Here is an 18,871-nt window from a genome sequence, read left to right as displayed (position 1 = left end):
ACAATGCCTTTCTCAGGGAAGACCTTCATACTACAGCAAGAAGATGCCAAATCACAGTATGCATGTATTACAGCAGCATGGTTCCAAAATAGATGAGTCTGGGTGCTAAACTGACCTGCCTGCAGTCCTATCTTGTCACCCATTGAGAACACCATGAAACAAAATATGACAATAAAAGAGATACTGAACTGATGGGCAGATGAAATCCTATTTAAGGCGAGAATGTAACATTTCACTTACAAACTCAAGGAACCGGTCTCCTCAATTCCAAAACATGAGCACACATTTTTCATAAAACACTACAATCTTTGGGTTTCAACATTTGATATGATGTCTTTGCTCTAGTTTCAGTTAAAATATATGTTTTTAATTATTTGTAAACCATCAAAATATATTCTTATCAACAATACAAAGGGTCCTAACTATTTTGGAATCAGGATTATAGAAACAGATGCTTTGTAAACCGATGTTTTATTTCCAGAAACAAACATTTAACAAAAGAACAAGAAGAGGCTGCTCCTCCCCTCGGTCAGTCTGAATGTCCAGCAGGTCTGAGGTTCGTAATGAACATTAGCAATGAATAAATGATCGTGCAGTAACAGTATAGTCAGTGAGGTATCAACATGGCGCATGACATCATGCACCGAGATGTTGGTTTAAAAAAAAAATGCACCACTGCTCTCGATCCGGTGTCTTCCTAAGCTTCTCTTGTACGCGCAGTTTGGAGGAGATGATTGAGTTTCTCTTCACTGGGAGCTCACGGTAGAACTGAACACTATCTGACATCACTTGTTGAGGGGCCCAATTAACAAGTTGGCACCGGGTTTAGAATCAGGAAAGGTTGACATAGACAAACCACAGGGGATACAAGCTTTTATTCAATAATGAAAGACTGCAGGGTGCCACTAGAGAATTAAACAAAAGGCTGCAGTGCGTTCATTGTGCGTAAAGGTCGATCCCACTTGTTACTTAAGTTAATGAAAGCTTTCAAGAAAAGCATTTGATAAAAGCTGAATAAAAAAAAAAGGAAGTAGACAATAGGCTGGTGATAGAAAAGTAGTGGTTGAAATTGGTTGTACAAATGATAAAAGACAGGTTAGGAAATTTATTTTTCTTAAAAGTAGCGTACGTCTCCCTGCATAATGCGTATTGGACCATCATACAATTGAATCATTTTCTAAAAAAAAAAGGTAACAATAATGGACAAATATATTCTAATTTTGCTCCAATATTTGAATCCGGTGTGTGTAATCTACTGCATTTTGAAACTCTGAAGTTGTTCAGGTGACACCAACAGCCCTCAGGTTAAGGTCCAACAGTCAAATGGGTATTTGCGTTAAAATGTGCGGGCTAAAAGTACAAAATAAACAAACAAATACATTGTAATTCAAAAATTAAGTTAGATTCAAGCAAATATGAGAGAAGTAATCACATCTGGGGTTTAACTAATGTTTAAGAGGATCATTGAGCACCAGGCCAGCATCACCTGCAGTCCTCGCTCACCAGCTGACGCGAGACGAAGAAGCTGACTGATGTGAGGAAGCTGACTGCCCGGGGAATGAAGTGGAGTGGGGGTGGGGTACAAGGGATGGTGTGCCACCGCCTTTGGTTGCATTCAAGGGTATCCCCGAGTGTCAGGTTGCAGATATTTTGGAGACACGTTGCGAGGTGACACTAATCTGTGGAGGTTGCATGCATGATGTAAGGGATGTTAGGGTCGACCCGAGCGCCATCATTGTCTTTGCATGCAACTTGCGCACCTGTAATAGCCAGTTAAATATTAATATTGATTGTAAATAAATGTTACAGTGGCAAAACATAAACTGCCTCGAGCAGAGCATATTTCTCTCTTTCTTCCTCATACAAAATGCTGATCTATTCTGCACAAACACCTTCATTTAACCTTACATCATTGAGAGAAATAACCTTCTTTTGCAGTGCTGCGGCAGTGAACACTCTCACAGGACTATGCTTAATGACCCCTGAAGTTGTTTGTGTGTCAGACCCGCTTGAGGCCACAGATGCCCTCAAAAAATATAAACTGAACTGGCCATTTTTCTACCTGGCAAACTGAGCACACTGGCTGCAACTAAGACCAAGTTATTAAACTCCAGTCGAAATGCAGCTTACAAATGTCACCTGTCTGACCTCTGACTGCCAGACCTCTCTCTAAATGGCGCACATAAGTACCTGGGACAGTGCACATTATGCACTATCATCACCATCATGGCGGGGAGAGGACGCCGACAGCGGAGGGTGACCTGATGATGTCCCTTAATCAGCACAGTTGACAAAGCAATTCAGAGAGACTGTTCCCATGTCAGAGGGTGAGAAGGTTCAGGAGAACCGGCGTCCCTGACATTGAATGATGAGGGTTTACGGATTATATTACAGGCGATTTGGTTGGAAATAATCTCAACCCCATCTGTTGTGAAAAAGCAGCCAAAAGCAGGGGGATGTTTATGGTCCAGAATTGGGCAGGTTAAGCACAGCTGTGTACAGAAAACTATACAAACATGAGAAGTGAACTTATATTTCACATAACTCACCTCTGATGATAAGGGTATGTTTGCAATAGGATGTGGCTCAGATGTGCTCTTTTTGGGACTGTTAAAGGATATCTGCATGAAAGGGTGAGGAGGGGGGCAGAAACAGCAAGAGGGAGAAAAAAGAGAGATTGCTGTTACATTACAGCCTCCCTGCATTTACTGTACTGTATAATTCTGTGAGGTGAGATGAGGAGGAGGAGGGGCGATGAGAGGGAGTGGTGGATGGGGGGAGAAGGATGCGCTTATTATTTTTTTTTCACTTAATTTGCTATTTACAAGGGCGTTACAGATGTCCACGGTCCGGTCTCTCTGTGTCCCCGGGCGTTATAAATAGTAAAGGTTAATTAGTTAGCAGAGAAATTGGATCAGGGGCGGGCAGTTAGAACTTGATCCATAGACAGGTAACTCAAGCAATCCCCATTGTCACTGAAATCAGACCTATATAAATCCTCCTTGACAGACAGCAGTCACCACATAGCCTTACCTTTCTGCAGGATCACTGACCGGGCGAGAACCCCTGAACACGGTAAGTTGCCGACAGGACTCTTGGTGGTTGCTTCTGATGGAGTTGCTGGGTTTTTTTGTTTTACTTTTTCTCATTTAAAGGTTTATCACAAACGGATTATCTGGCTGTTCAATGGTATAGTTTGAGCACTTTCGATGCCTCCTGATTAGATTAAATGTGTAAAAATGCATGCGTAAAATGAGTCTTTTGCGCATATTGGCGACAAATGCCAGATTATTGTAATGTTTAATCTATGCCATAACAGAGGAAGTAACTATATTTTACATTGTTCTCATTCTGACTTTTATGATAACTTCGTGAGATTTAAGCACTTTTCCAAGTAGCGTCATAACCCGGACACTTTTAGCTCTACATCAGTGACAAACGCAAGAGTTTGCAACCGTTCCTGGATATATGTGTTAATAATTTACCACGCTTGTCTCCCTACATGCAGGAATAAAATGTCGCTCTCATCTATCCTTTCCGCTGATGCCATCGACAGTGCTATCAAGGACTGCCAAGGTATCGTCTTCCACCAATATCATTACTTCTCTCTTTATTCTATACAGTTCTTCTGGAGCCTGTGTGCACATGATAGCCTGCTGGAGGACTGCAAAAATATTGACAATTCAAAGATACATGGAAGTGATTTTATGAGCGCAAGTTCACGTTTGGTGCATTCAGTGTGATCTCTGGAGGTGAAATAAGAAGAAAACTGAGTTCTGAAACCTCTAAAAAGAAACATGTTATGGGGCATTCAGGTGTAATGTTTACAGCATGAAATGAGCCTCTACCTCATCACACTTAATAATACCTTCTCAGTCATATGTCATCTTGTGTCCACAATTCTAACTGACACAAAGAGTTTGAGGATAAGCTGCTGATTACACAGATCTTGCTTTAATTCTAGTTTACTGAACTTGTAAAATACTGAAAGTTGAAATTAATTTTTCCCAGCCTGTTACTCACTCTGCTCCTTCTCCTCCTCCAGCACCTGACTCCTTCTGCCCCAGAAAGTTTTTCCAATTGTGCGGCCTCACTAAGAAGAGCCCCCAGGATGTGAAGAAGGTTTTTGGGATCCTGGATAATGATGGCAGTGGATTTGTTGAGGAGGAAGAGCTAAAGTGAGTGAGCTGAACCTTTCTTTGAAAGCAGGATTGAACGGAACACTGGGCTTTATTCACTGCTCCTTCAAAATGGATGCAAGATCAGACGTGTTTTTAGGAAATGTTCACTTTTCCATTGTGTTTATTATTGTGGGAGAAGGATTGCAGGGCATGACAATTATTCACAAACCAAATGTTAAACAGATCGCCTGCTTTTATTCATTCATCACTTGCAGGACACAAGTCTATCCAAACCCTCATAACAGGGACTGCAAGCATGCAAACATTGTAGGATGTCCTAGCTGAAAAACAGCACCAAAATGCTATAACTGTATAAAATGACATATGGATAGACAGACATATGATTGAGGTGAAAGGCCTAATGTTACCTGGAAGATGATTCTTCCTCAGAGTTGGCTCCTGATTCTGCCTGTGTGGTCATATCTACACCCACAGCTGCCACTGAGGACCAGCTCTAACATTTTACCTCCGTGCATTGCAGGTTTTTCCTCCAGAGGTTTTCTCCCGGTGCTCGTGTTCTGACAGATAAGGAGACTAAAGGCTTCCTGTGTGCTGCTGATGACGACAGCGATGGCCGGATTGGAGCAGATGGTGAGACATTCTGCAGCTTGTGGGGAACTGTTTGCTACATTTCTCGATTAATGTGTGGTTTTAGTAGAGTAAGGTCAGTGTTAATGTCAGTGAAGAAGAGAATTATATATGTTGATGCATTCAAAAAGAAGTGTGAACGTCATTACACACTTTTCTGCCTTTTATTTGCGAATATAAAATTGCAGTACTAGGCTACCTACTATTTTTAAACAGGCCTCACAATGGGCACCTTACTGTTGTTTTTGCATACTGTTAATGACTTTAGATTCTTAAATTAGATTACTAATTATGTAAATCACAAGATGACATGCTGATAATGTATTAAATGTGTGCATAATCATTCTAGCTGTGACACATGAAAGCAGTTGTTGCAGAAATTAACCTCCAATTTGTGCTTCTTTCCTCCACAGAGTTCCAGGCCATGGTCTTGTCCTAAACAACTCTACTTCATCATCTCTGCTACTTGATCTGATCCCCTCCTCCTCTATCCTGCTGCTTCAAGGGCTCTGTTAGATTTAGTCTACCACTTCTCACCTGGTTAGATATGACTCTTTATGTTGCAAGACTTACTCTGATCCACGGACATACACAGTCTCATCATCATGTTTGTAGTTATTTATCTTTTTCATATGTTTCAGACCGATCATACTGCTGTATTTCCCAAATACATGTACAATAAATTTACCAAAGTACTGAGAAAATAAAAGAATAAAATCCAACATCTCTGGCTCGTCGTGTTATTTCTGTATGCAACTGTATATGTTCTGGAAAACCCTCTCCAGTATGGGCTGACATGACAAGAAAATACTCTAAAAGTGTTGAAATGTTTCATCTGCACAAGATAGTCTAATCAACTCCATGGAAGTGGTGATCTATGCATGTACTGCATGTGTTAAGATACAAAAATCCAACAAGAAAATACAGCCACAACATTTTAAGTGTGCAGTAGTCCTGTGGTGGTCTGTGGTGTTCTTAGATTTTGTACTGGTTTGTGTCACAGCAGTAAATGAGGCCAAAGACCAGGCGATCGAGACCTGTGCTGAAAACGCAGGGTTTCTGCTCAAAGTGTACAGTATGTACGGTACAGGTGTGTATGTGTGTGTGTGTGTGTGTGTGTGTGTGTGTGTGTGTGTGTGTGTGTATGTGGGTGGGTGTGTGAGTCACAGAGCCAGCACAGGGAAAAAGCAGAGTAGGTGACCTTGATGACCACCTGAGTGTCACTGTGGCTGGATCGAGTGACACCTGACCTCAGCTTTGTAAATAAACCCAGCTGAATCTCAATGCTGCTGCTTAACACACACAAACACACACACACACACACACACACACACACACACACACACACACACACACACACACACACACACACACACACACACACACACACACACACACGAACACAAAGCCCAAAGCCCAAAGCATTTGCAAAAATCAAATATGAGATCAGACTCAGACGACAATCCATGCAAACACACACAATCCCACATTTACAGTGCACGCACATCATGGTTGTTATTAATGAATACATCAGTGTGTGTCTGTGTGTGTTTGTCTGTGTGTGTAATGGGGATGCAAACTCAGCAGAATGCTTAGGCTGAGAATGCTAGTCACATTGTGGGAGCTATTGAGACTGTTGATTGTTAAACATATTAATTTACTGCCATTTTGTTTTGGGGATGCAGTTTTTTACGGATAAAAGCATGAAAAAGTGAGTTATGGGGAACCGGTGGCCAAGTGGTCTAAGCGCACCCCATATACAGGGTCTATAGTCCTCTTCACAGGACTGAATCCCTGCTGCAACCATTTGATGCATGTCCTCCCTCACTCTCTGCCCCCCTAGTTTCCTGTCTCTCTTCAGCTGTCCTATCAATAAAAATTGAAAAAAAACCTTGAAAAAAAGATACATTAATTATCAGAAAATTTCAGCCGATATGTACAGCCAAAAGGTGACACATTGTGTGCATGAGATGAAAGTGTCAATGATGGGCATCAACATGTCAGCTGTATGTATTTTAAAGTGTGAACGCACACAGGAAAGTAGCTATTTGTAGTGCTTGTGAAGCACAGGTGATGCGAGGACAAGCAAAACCACACTCCTTTAACTCTACCACTCGACAGGTGCAGCTAAATTAATTAGAATAACTTGAAAATGTTTCCTTTTTCACAACTTAATTTAAAAAGGTAATCTTTCATATATTCTATATTCATTGAATGTCTCGTGAAATATTTCAAACCTGTTTTATTTGATTTTTGATGATTTGCCTTACAACTCATCAAAAATCAGAATTCCAGTATCTGAAATTATTAGAACATTTCCAGAGATCAATAAAAGAAGGATTTAAAACATAGAGATGTCTAACCTCTGAAAAGTATATTAACTTAGACACTCAAGACTGGGGTGCTGGTGGCCTGGCGGTCTAAGCGTCCCACGTGTAGAGGCTGTAGTCCTCATCGCAAAGGTCACCAGTTCCCCCTCTCTCCACTCCCCACATTTCCTGTCTCTCTTCAGCTGTCCTATCCAATAAAGGCAAAAAAGCATAAAAATATAACTTAAAAAAACCCAAACCCTCAATACTTGATTTAGGCTCCTCAGCGTTGAGTTCTGCATCAATGTGGTGTTGCATGGGGCGAACAGGCTGTAGCACTGCTGAGTTGTCAGAGCTAGTCCACACATTGGCTGATATTTTTGAAAATGTAGCTTTTCTGTAAGTATTGTCCTTTCGTCCATACACAAACGCATGTCGGCATAAACAGATGTTTTCAAAAATGCCTTGAAAACATCTGTTTCTTGCGTTTTCGTGTGACAACAAAAATCAAAGTAATTTTTTAAAGGTATTTCCCATGCGCCAAGTTGGTGGGCTATTAACTTAAGTCTGCTAGGTGCTCAGTTTAATCTCATGTTAACTTAGAAATCTGGCTGGTCTTCCTCTATGTATCACAGTGTGGGGGCAAAAACATTTTTGTTCCACACTGCACACACAGCTTTGAGAAAGCTGTTTACAATTGCTGCTCACTGAAATAGGTGCTCAATAAGCTTGGGCACACAGTTCTTCCATGGCAATTGACATTACAGGCTAATTACAAATTATCACCATCTATTTGCCTAGTATACTTATGTGAGTGTTATTAGATGTTTCCCTGTTGTGTGGACAGGATTTCTTTTTTTTAAACTGAGGGGGTAAACTATACTCAAAAATACACGCCTCAATGTGATATAGGCCTTCCTCTTGGCAAATATCCCATACTGCATATCAATGGGCTGTTGATGCACTGACACCAGCATCAGTCCACTTCTTGTGAAGCCCTCCAAAGTTCTTGAATCGGCTTTTCTTGACAACCCTCCTCAAGGCTGCAGTCCTCCCGTGCTTGCTTATGCACTTTTCCCTACCACACTTTTCCCTTCCAGTGAACTTCCATGAATACAACACTGAGACCAGCCAGCCTTTTCTGCAATGACCTTCTGTTGCTTACAGTGTGGTTTGATCTGGAGTTTGTTCTTCATTTATTAGCTGATCTGGGACAAATGTCGACTACGCTAACACATATCTCCAAGCAAACTTTCATTGACAGCTCAGGAAAACTCACACAGGATTTATCAGAGAAAATTTGTCCATGAAGCCCACCCAAACTCTCAGAAAAACACCAACCTTCCTACACCTTTGCATCACCCTCCAGCAGGCTTTAAATAGCACACAAGCTTTCTCATTCACTGCATTTACAGGATTCAACAGATTAAAATTAACAGCTACCTCACTGTTTACTCGAACACTTGAGGCACAAAAATACAGGGTACTACATGTTCCTCCAGTGGTTCCACGCTGCACCTGTTTATTATGGGGAGGACCTGATTATTACAGCAGACACCTGCGACTCACGGCTAGAGGATGAACCCTGCTATTAGCTTGGAGTCGCGGTCACAAGTGCAGCATGTGAAGTAATAGCTACTTTTGCTTGATTCAGATGATGTTAGATAATGATAGAGGATTTAAGAATGTTTACGACTCTATATCGATCAGTATCTTAGAAAAGAAGTTCAAAACAAATCTTCTTAATTTAGCCTGTAGCTAGGTATGACATATAGAACATAGGGTGTTTTTTCAAACTTTGTTTTGGACTGCTGTATGTCTTCGTTTCCTTTTAAATTAGTCTTTTACTAAATTACAGTATGTATTTTGTTTAACTCTTTAAAGTTGGGGTGATATACTCAGCTTTCGGCTTTCCATGGGGGTTTATCTTGGTCTACAGTTTTCCTGCTTTTACTGAGCAGGTTCCAGTTTTTCATTTTATGTTATGAAATATATTTTATATCTTTATACCTTATTCAAATAATTAAGTCTATTGGATTTATTTTCTGTCTCGTGTGTCTTATTATCATGGCAGAAAGTTGTGGTGTGTGCACTGTAGCTGATTTGCCAGGAGGCCTAAGACCCGCCACCACCTCTTTGCCTGTGGTCAGATCATACACTGTATAAATAATGGGCGTAGTATCCGTGATGTCACCCATCTGTTTCTGCAGCGCTGTTTTGTAGCCATTTGTTGGTGGGAGCCATATTGGTAATGTTGAACTCAACCAAACTTGGTGAGGTACAGAGGCGGGCTTTGAGCCTCCTAGCCAACAGCTACAGTTTACCCGCCTGTCAGTCAAGTCAGTCATGTCCTTAAATGGACAAACTCGTAATGTTAATATCTTCTGAACTGTCCAATTAGAAAAAAATTCACCCCGTACAGTGTGTGCAGATAGAGAAATTAGCTGCGTAGACCCATGCTGTTTTTTGAACCAGGCTGTAAACAGGTTTATTATTGCACTCTCAGGTCATCTTCTTCCATTCACCTCACTACACCACCCGCCCTCTTGACCACCATGGGGTCCAGAGCCTTCAGCTGGTCTGCCCCCTGCCTCTGGAACTCCCTCCCACCGTAACATCCGTAACATCAACTCTCTTTCCATTTTTAAATCACATCTCAAGACACATCTTTTTAAACTGTCGTATTCACTCTGATTACACCTCTTCACTGTACTGTATCTGATCCTGTTAATTTTATTTGTTTTTATTAATTGCACTGTATCCTGCCTTGTTGTTTTTATCAGCTTAATTTTGATATTGTTTTTTTAAACTCTGCCCTGTATGGGGACCTTGAGTGCTAAGAAAGGCGCCTTCTGAGTAAAATGCATCATCATTATTGCTGCAAAGATCGTCTTTTTGAATTGGTGTCTATGTGGTTTCCGATGTTTCTGCAGCCAGCCTCAAGCGGACACTCGATGAATTGCAGTTTATAACACCTCTGCATGGGTTTCACAATTTGAGACTGGAGGTTGCCGCTTGGATCAGATTGGTCGAAAGTTAGGTTGAGAAGCCTTCATGAGACCTCTTCAGAAACCAGTGAGTGACATCACAAAGTCTGCCTTCTTGTTTTATACTGTCTATGGTCTCACTTCAATATTGCCACACATAATTTTGCAGTATTTTGCTGCATTGATTTTGTCCCCCATCCCTGATGCATAATAGAGAGCGTCAACCAATTACATTTACAAACATGTCATCCATCAAGTCCCAAACAGCGCCGTGGACATGCACAAGCAGACACTGCACTAATTAGCTCAGCATGTATCAATATCTACTGTTATCAGATTGTGATCCTGCAGACAGGAGGTGAAGGTGCAGAACGGGGGGGGCGTGGTGGGGCTGATAGTAGGACAACGTTGGGAAAGCCAGTAGGTAACACAAGCCAGAGGGCACATAATGAAAGCCATGACCCCTGCGGGTCAAGAGAGGCGAGTGGTAAACAGGAAGGAAATGTGAGCCAACAGGTCGACACTGACTGCTGGATGTGCAGCTGTGGGACAGCAGAACAAGATAATGTGACAGGCAGATTATCTGAACTGAAGGGCAGAGAGGGATGGATTCAGAGAGAGAGAGAGAGAGAGAGAGAGAGAGAGAGAGAGAGAGAGAGAGAGAGAGGCTGCAGCTCTGTTTCTATAGGACAGCACCAACCCTGATGGCCTAACAGTGTCTGTGTGACATTTGAGAGAATGTGAAGTAAATGACAACAGCAGTTCTACTTGTAATCATATATTTGTGTCTGTATATTGTAATCTGTAATATTTCTGCCTGGAGACTGAGTCTGAAAATCTGGAATGTGTAATATCATCATTCAACATTGCCATGACAATATTTGTAGGATTAACAAATCTCGAAATGGATGAGTACATGTCTTCTGCTGTTAAGCTTTCGCACACAGAAACTTGACACAAAGACACCAGCTAATTTCCCATATGCACAACTTAAAATTTGTTTATTTCGTTGCCAGCCCTGCCTCTGAAATTTGCTAAAGTTACTTTATCACAGCGCAAAGTCTTCCATGTCGGACCAGGGGAATGGGCAGAGGGCAGGAAATAAGTCTGACATCAAAAGCATGCTTCAGTGAAACAAAGAAATAGTGCAATGTTTACAACATGGTGGTGGACAAAGAAACAATGACCTATGCAGATATACAGAAATGTCATCACCCCTATGTGCTTGTGGTAGATAAGCCCATAAATACCCTGCTGTGTCCTAACGTCAGCTTACCCCATCTTCACATGGAAATCTAATTAAGAGGCTGGCAGGAGAAAGTCTGGGCAAAGATGGCATGAAAAATGTGCGTGTTTGCATTCACTTTAAAAATTACGGGAAGCTCAGGAGGTGCACAGAAGTTTTGTGTATTTGTGAATACAGCTTGAGTGTTAACTTCTGGTGATGCAAGGGTGTAAATGCATGGTCCACATACCTTGGACTCAATCTAACAGGTCAAATGTTTGAATGCAAATGCAAATGCATGGTGCATGAATACATGGTCATTCATTTTTCTCATTACAATAAATGCATTTTTTTATTATAAATGTATTGTAGTGTAGCACTAGGAGGGATAAATAAATTGGTGTTTTGTCTAACACTGACATGTTTACATATCGTATTTTTACTGATGTTGAATGCGCTCTGTCTTTGTAATATAACAAAAATTGAAAATGTATGAGGCTAACGTGAAAGGTCTTTAGGTTTTTCAAAATAATGTTGTCACATTATAGCCGTACTATTTGCTAGGAACCTAAAAGGCAATATACATTTAACATAAACATTTAAAGCACAGTTAATGTGTATCATTAAGTGTTCTAATGGATAAAAAGCTTTAAAGTAATGATTTTCTGTAACTTAATTTAATTTATAGTATGGCAAACTACAGTGGCCCTGAAGGTCAATTGCACAAACATGTCATGACACCAAAGAACATTTCAGTGAGAGCTAAAAAATATTTCATTAATCACACAAATATTTTTAAGCTTCGTGAAATTTTGTGAAACATATTTTGCATTCCATTAAATGGTTTTGGGAACCATTTTTTTGTGTCAGTGGAATATCTTTACATTTTTGTAAATGGTTTTGTGTGGCAGGAAATATTTTTTGCGTTGAAATGTTTTTTTTGTGTTCGGTGAAATGTTTTTTGGGGGTCATGAAAGGTTTGTGCATTTGACCTTCAGGGCCACCGTAGAAAATCCTGTACTCCAAAAATAAATGTGGTCATGAAAAGAAGCAGAGAAAAAGAAAATTAGATACATGTTTGGCATTTGGAAAAATTCTTACAATATTATCAGGTAAATAAAATGTGAGTGACCATCAATAGTTTTACATGCCAAGAATCCAAATGGATAAAGAAAAAAATGTCAACACACACAATGAAAATGTTAAAAGGCTTTAAGTCCAGGCCATAGTAGAAGCATTATTAATAGTAGTAACAACAGTAGTTACCCTGTGATGTAAGGGTGCAGCATCAAATAACAAACAAAGTGTTAACCTACAAAAGAGGAAATTGTTCAAACACCGCTTTTAGATTGAAACATCTTCTGAGTTGCACTGTGCATCTGGTATGGACCGGTGCTTTAGGATGAACACATAGGCCTTGCCTGCTTGTCTGCTTGGCGCTTCAATAATTGATGGCCTCACTTCATTGTCACTAAAAACTCATATCAAGAAAGGAGTGTCAGGCTCACCTTACTGATTAAGTCTGTGTGAAACTTTAATGTGCGCCCCATCTTTAACTGACACAAACTGAAGTGTTCAAGAAAACCAGGCAATGGGAGGCTGAACCATTTTGGCATCCACTGTGCATCCAGTGTCATGTAGGGGCAAACAGTGATCATATTTGGTCTCATTCCCGGTGATTTGGAGCTTAAAGGTACCAGAGATGTTGCCACCTGATAGTCTGAACAGGGAGGAACGTCGTAAAAGATTTAACTGGTGTGTTAGGATGACTGAATGGGCTTTGTGAGCTCTGCGCAGGAACTCTATCCATAATGCAGGGGATGACAGCACTGCCTCTGTTCCCCAACAAGCATTAGTCCTGAGCCTCTACTTATGATGTCTGCGTGCAGCTTCCCTTCATTAATGAATGATAGGCAGAGCACGTATCAATGGCCATCCCTGATACACACAGGGAGCTTGTTGAAGGCGATTTCTAGAAATCCACTTCCTTTGTTGCTTGCGCCTATTGTTTACATATTTCACAGTGATCGGTTTTATATAGACACATAAAGCTATTAACTAATGCAAGTTTGCAATCTGAACCAACAACCACACCCAGCTTAAACCCCTGAGCAGCTGCTACATGTGCTGACTCACCGTCAGACACAGTAATGGCTGCCGTGGAGCAGTAGACAGGTACTTTGCAGACTTTTCCAAATGAGGAGGCACAATCAGATAAGATGGCAAGGGTCATTCAGGACAAAACTTTGACGAGCTGAATAATGGCGGCAAACTACTTGGTGAGAACCGACAACCTTGCGTGACGGTGGAGTTCAGTCAGTAAACACCTTACAACATCCAGAATGAAGTAGATGCATTTAGTCAGCTGGAAAGAGGATTTGCGTGATGAAGCACACGATGCATTCAAAGTTCAGACATCCCTTACACGTGTCTGCCTCTTTAAGGGCTGTTTATGGTTATAGCATGTAGCAATTTTCATCAAATATATTTCAACTAATCCTTTGCTTTGGTATAGTCATTTCAATTCAATTCAAAACCTTTATTTATTCTCGAAAAGACATTGAGGTTTCCCTCATTTCCAATGTCGTCGAGATTACAGTTAGATTAGAAACAACAAACAAACAAACAAACACAATCATACACAAAATAATAGATTAATTAAAACAGATACAGTTTGAGACACAGTGGTCAGAGATCAAGGTCTTGAACTCTGCAAGAGATGGAAAGGATCTCAGCTTCAAAGTCTGTTGGAGGGTATTCCATGATTTAGGAGCATCAATGGAGAATGCTGATCGACCCAGTTCAGTATTTATTCGTGGTATTTATGTTCTTTAATATTTGACCCTACGCTGAGAAAATATAACCTCATGTAAAACTGAATAGTATTGCTTTAAGGACTTAGTAAAAATATTGAATTATCAATGCATTGTAATATAGTTTTTCCAAATTCAATATCTACTCAGACAATCCTGGAATCAGTCATTTCAGTTGTAATGAAGCACAGTCCTGTGGCGGCACTGTGGGTGCCACAGGACTGTGATTCATGTGGCACAGAGACCCCTCTTGACTAAACAGCTGTTGTACAGTATACACAATAGTGACAGCAGTGAGTAGTAACTTAAAGTCAGCATCTACAACATTACAAGCTGAAGTTTGGACGTATTTTGGATTTAGATGCTGGAACAGAAGAGGTTGATAGAAGTGATGTCATTTGTAAGCTCTGGGAGGCGGATTTTAAAATACTACAACAATACAACATTTTGGGGGTTATTTCAAGTTTTATTAGAGGAGAGCACAGTAGATAGTGTAGGAAACTGGAGATAGTGGGGGAATGACATGCGGGAAAGAGGCAGCAGGCTGGATTCGAACCTAGGCCACCAGCTACATGGGCATGCAACTTAACCATTTGGCTTATAACCTGTGGATAACGCTTATTTCACAGATCCCAATGACATGCAGCTTCACTTTGGGTGCTTTTCGACAGCAGGAGCTTTCCCAGGAACTAGGAACTTTTTGAGAATCTATGTGCATTTTGATTGCAGGAACCAGGGTCTAAATTTAGTTCCGGGGTAGTTAATCTCCCACTGAAAAGCCCCTTCTTAGGGGGTGGTACTTTCCAAAGATCCAGGAACTATGGGGGGCAGGGCCTGCAATGCTGAACATTTATGATTGGTAGAGTAAACGCATTGTTTTCAATTCACCCGCCTTCCACAATGACAGTACACACAGCTGTGATTTACTCTGGTTTAATAGCTGTGTAACAGGTGTCTTCTCTGAGCATACCAGGAATGCATCACTGTCAGCTTCAGGGGGAGAAAACTACCCCCAGAACAAAATTTAGAACCCAGTTCCTGCTCTTGAAACACCATAGTTCCTCAAAAGGTCCCTAGTTCCTGGGGAAAGTTCCTTTCAGTAGAAATGCATCTCTTGTTTGATTGTGGGTGGAGCCAAGCCAAGAACTCCCCCCTATGCTCCAGTCTTTGTGCAAAGCCCAGCTAACTAGCTTTTGGTTGTAACCTAACGATTTGTGTCCCTTTTATGTCCCCTCTCCTATGGGTCAAAAATAGTCCTTTACTACCTTGTGTAAAAGTCAAAGTTGTTACTTTATGACACAGTTGTGGTATGGATCACACTGATCAGGTATAAACTGTTAATTAGAGAGCTTGAGAAATTATGGTGTTTGACTTAGTGCTATGCTAAGCTCTCCAGCTCCCAGGTTTTAGTCTCACCTTTTATGTCCCTTCTTCTTTTTCCCTAACCCAAGTCAAGAAGCAGTGCACACATAATTCCCTTAAATAATTCTTCTTTTACATTTCAATGGTAAAGATTTCTGTGAATGACTTGAGGTGGTAAACTTATATTCTGAATGTCCAGGTAGGCGTTGTGTTGGTCAGTTCACACACTGTCTAATCTGAGTCAGAGTAAGACAGCACCTACACGGCTCATGTCAACCCACATCCTGCGGCCTTGTTATCTACGGCCTGACAGCCTTCATGTCCCTTGTTCCTACATGATTTAAACGACTACTGTGAACTGTCAGGTTTCAGCTCCCTCCAGAGTCTCAGTTTCTCGCTCAAGTCTTCGTCTGGTCATCAGATCTGACCATTACCTCAGCGAGGCTGCCAGGTTGGCCCCAACATCTACACACACACACACACACACACACACACACACACACACACACACAAACAAACACACCAAACTCCTCCTTCCCTCTCTTCTGCCAAACTTCAACAAACAGTGAATTATTCAGGACTAACTAGCTGTCCGAACAGCAAATCCAATTGTGGATTTTCATTAAACCTCTCTTGCTGCGGCTCTTGTGGCTGAAGATGAGAGGATGTGAAACAGGACGAAGCTGATTCCTGTGACAGAGAGGGAGGCGACCGCATGTCAAAGGAGAGCCTGGTATCAGGCAGAGTCACGGCCTCTTCAAGTGCTTCCTGGTTAAGGATTGTGTTGCCGGTTTACTTAAGTCAAAGATCACTTCTGTGATTAACACTGGCTTGATGGAGGTGACTGACTTTGATTAGTGCAACAGGTGGCCCGCAGTAGAGGGGAAGAAACCAGATCTGAAATGCTGTCTTAGCTATTTGACCAACACTGATACCAAAGATTTTGATGTCAGAGACACAAAACAAAGAGCACGGACACAGCGTGAGCCACAAAGTTAAAAACATAAAGTCAGTTGTTGAGATACTTGAGATAAACTGTACTTTAAAAAGTGAAAAGACAAAACAGGAAGTATGAGCCACACAAAAAGTGATGTCATTGTAACTGATTAAGCAACTCCAACTAATTGAACTGCACCAGGAGAGCTAACTTCATGGATTATCAAAGTATATTTAAAATATTTGGGTTGAAATATGGACATTGTTTCATTTACAGCCCATTGTGGAGAGCAAGTGGTTCATGCCAGACAAACTGAAAATGTTTATCAAACAATAGGCTTTCCTGCATTGTGTTGTTTAGAAAGCTGCCGCGGCACTCTGGGCTGATATTGGCAAGGGTGTTGCCATTTCTCTGTCTGCCATTTAGTGTTGTAGTAGCAGGTACACTGCCCTGACGCGAGAAACAAAACATACCTAAATACAATGTGTTCTTTGTCTCTCTGTTTGGTATCTTTTTACTGACTTTCTGTGCTTGTAAGGATTCATTTCAAGATTCTGTGATTCTATGTTTAAAATAAACCTGGAAGAATCCTAGGTTGACCAACCACTTGTTCTCAAAGTCCGGATATTAAACAAAAAAATTAAAGGGGATCAAGTTTAGCGCTGGTTGCTTCCTAATTGTGTAAAAAGTCCACCTTTTCATGTAGAACAGCTAAACCTTCTGACAATTTCAAGTCACTGCTGAAGACACATCTCCTATTAAGAGCCTTAAGTTGAGCCTTTCCATTCATTTCATACTGTCCAGCAATTATTTGATTATTATTTGTCCATGGTTGATGGGCTTGTCTGTTCTGTCCATGTATTCCATTCATTTTATTATTTGTTTTTTATGTTGGTGCTCCAAGCCTTTATTGTTTCACTTTTACTGCCTTCCTGTTGTACACTACTTTGGTTAACAGGGGTCGTTTTTAAATGTACTTCCTAAGTAAATGTGACTTGACTTAGATCAATGAAATGTAGACTTAAAAGAAAGCATGAACTGAAAGAAAAACGTATGCATAAGTAAATTTTGATCAACATCAATTCTCAGGTGGCTTACAAAGCTGGCACCAGTTTTAATGAGTGCATAAAAAGGTTTTCACAAGTTCAGACAATGAGATAAACCTCAGTTTGCATCATCATCAAACTTTGTATAAACGAGTTTCCAGTACCTACCATTGTCTACCAGCAACTTCTCTCTTGACTGCTGTTGACTCTTCTTTTTCTCACCTGCAGAGACAAAACAAGAGTAATTTGTACTGTGGCGTCCTCTAGTGCGTTTGGGATGATAGCTTGCTTTCAGATGAAAACGTGATAGCCAGTGTCAGTAATGTTCATGTGACACCGGGGGCATTACAGCATTACTGTGTGAACATCAAAACAGCCATTTGCTCATATGTGACTTAATTCCAAGTGATTGAATTTAACTCACCTCCACTTTACTTCTCTCATGTTCCGCATTGCATTCACGTGCGGCTCGGAATTTCGAAGTTTGAAGATGTTTATGTTTTGTGCATTGACGATAAAGTTGATACATCATGGACACTCGATGAAACGTTGTCTTCTCATTGCTCAGAACCACTCAACGTAGCGCAGGTAACTTCTCCTACCCATAAACCACATCACAGACTTAAATGTGGACATTGATAATATACAATAGCATTTTGTAATCAACGCAACAATTACTTCCGTCCGCCATTTTTAGTGTAATGTGACGCCACGTACGGCTACGTGAATTTACAGAGAAGAGATTCTATTTTTACTAATTAGGGTAGAAACAAGATAGTCAATGGTAAATAGTGATTGACACATGCTCATGAGTTATTTACATATGGAAGGAGCAGGGCCCTGTGATTGGCTGGTGACATGTACAGTGTGTTCCACGACTCTCACCCACAGGCATTTGGTATCATAGACTGAATGTTAATAAGTCCAGAGAAAGTACTCCGTTCCATTTCTGTTTTACTGTGGTCAATGGGTATCATAAATAGAAGAAAGAAGAAAAAGAAAATATTGTTTTTCCATTGATATTACTGTTTGTTACACATGGATAAAGACATGAGTAGTGTAATTTTAAAATACTTCCTTTTCATATAAAAGTGCAAAGAAAATCCAATATTTCCTCGTTGAAGTATTACATTTTTTTTAAAACATTAAAATGGCTAAAAAATAGAAAAGCCATCAGAACAGTGGTCATCTAGGCCAGTGGTTCCCGAAGTGGGGGTCGGGACCCCCAGGGGGGGAGGCGCGAGACACAAATGGGGGGTCGTGAGATGTTTTCCAGAATGTTTTTTTTTTTTTTAAGTTATCTAAAAATAGTACATTTTACCCAGTATGGTAAAAAATATTGATAAAAATAGTAGCTAACCTTTACATAAAACCTTTAAAATAGAAAATGTAATGAGTTTTCTGCCTTTCTTTTTGCCAGATG

The 18,871-nt window shown here is 40.7% G+C and overlaps 1 protein-coding gene and 1 long non-coding RNA gene across 2 annotated transcripts; one reads left to right on the top strand and one right to left on the bottom strand.

Moving 5' to 3' along the window:
- Positions 1-464: 464 nt before the first annotated feature.
- On the bottom strand, positions 465-18,186 carry LOC117831821. The gene is made up of 5 exons (XR_004635084.1): positions 17,873-18,186; positions 17,617-17,670; positions 2,550-2,621; positions 2,191-2,425; positions 465-1,760 (listed from the first exon to the last, which is right to left on the bottom strand). It is a non-coding gene; the product is annotated as an uncharacterized LOC117831821 (long non-coding RNA).
- On the top strand, positions 2,808-5,491 carry pvalb8 (parvalbumin 8). Its single transcript, XM_034710701.1, has 5 exons — positions 2,808-3,075; positions 3,509-3,576; positions 4,046-4,178; positions 4,663-4,772; positions 5,183-5,491. The coding sequence occupies exons 2-5, from the start codon at positions 3,516-3,518 to the stop codon at positions 5,206-5,208; spliced, it is 330 nt and encodes a 109-aa protein (XP_034566592.1). The 5' UTR covers positions 2,808-3,075; positions 3,509-3,515; the 3' UTR covers positions 5,209-5,491.
- Positions 18,187-18,871: the final 685 nt, after the last annotated feature.

The sequence above is a fragment of the Notolabrus celidotus genome, chromosome 20, assembly GCF_009762535.1.
Source record: "Notolabrus celidotus isolate fNotCel1 chromosome 20, fNotCel1.pri, whole genome shotgun sequence".
In the NCBI taxonomy this organism is placed as follows: domain Eukaryota; kingdom Metazoa; phylum Chordata; class Actinopteri; order Labriformes; family Labridae; genus Notolabrus; species Notolabrus celidotus.
The sequence above is the reverse complement of the archived record's forward strand: the minus strand, read 5'-3'. Positions and strand labels throughout refer to the sequence as shown.

What these genes read in the sequence shown, in the direction of transcription:
- pvalb8 (XM_034710701.1), top strand. Translation starts at nt 3,516, where the DNA reads ATGTCGCTCTCATCTATCCTTTCCGCTGATGCCATCGACAGTGCTATC. An exon ending in GTTGAGGAGGAAGAGCTAAA is followed by an intron (nt 4,179 to 4,662) that starts GTGAGTGAGCTG and finishes CGTGCATTGCAG; the next exon opens with GTTTTTCCTCCAGAGGTTTT. An exon ending in TGGCCGGATTGGAGCAGATG is followed by an intron (nt 4,773 to 5,182) that starts GTGAGACATTCT and finishes TTTCCTCCACAG; the next exon opens with AGTTCCAGGCCATGGTCTTG.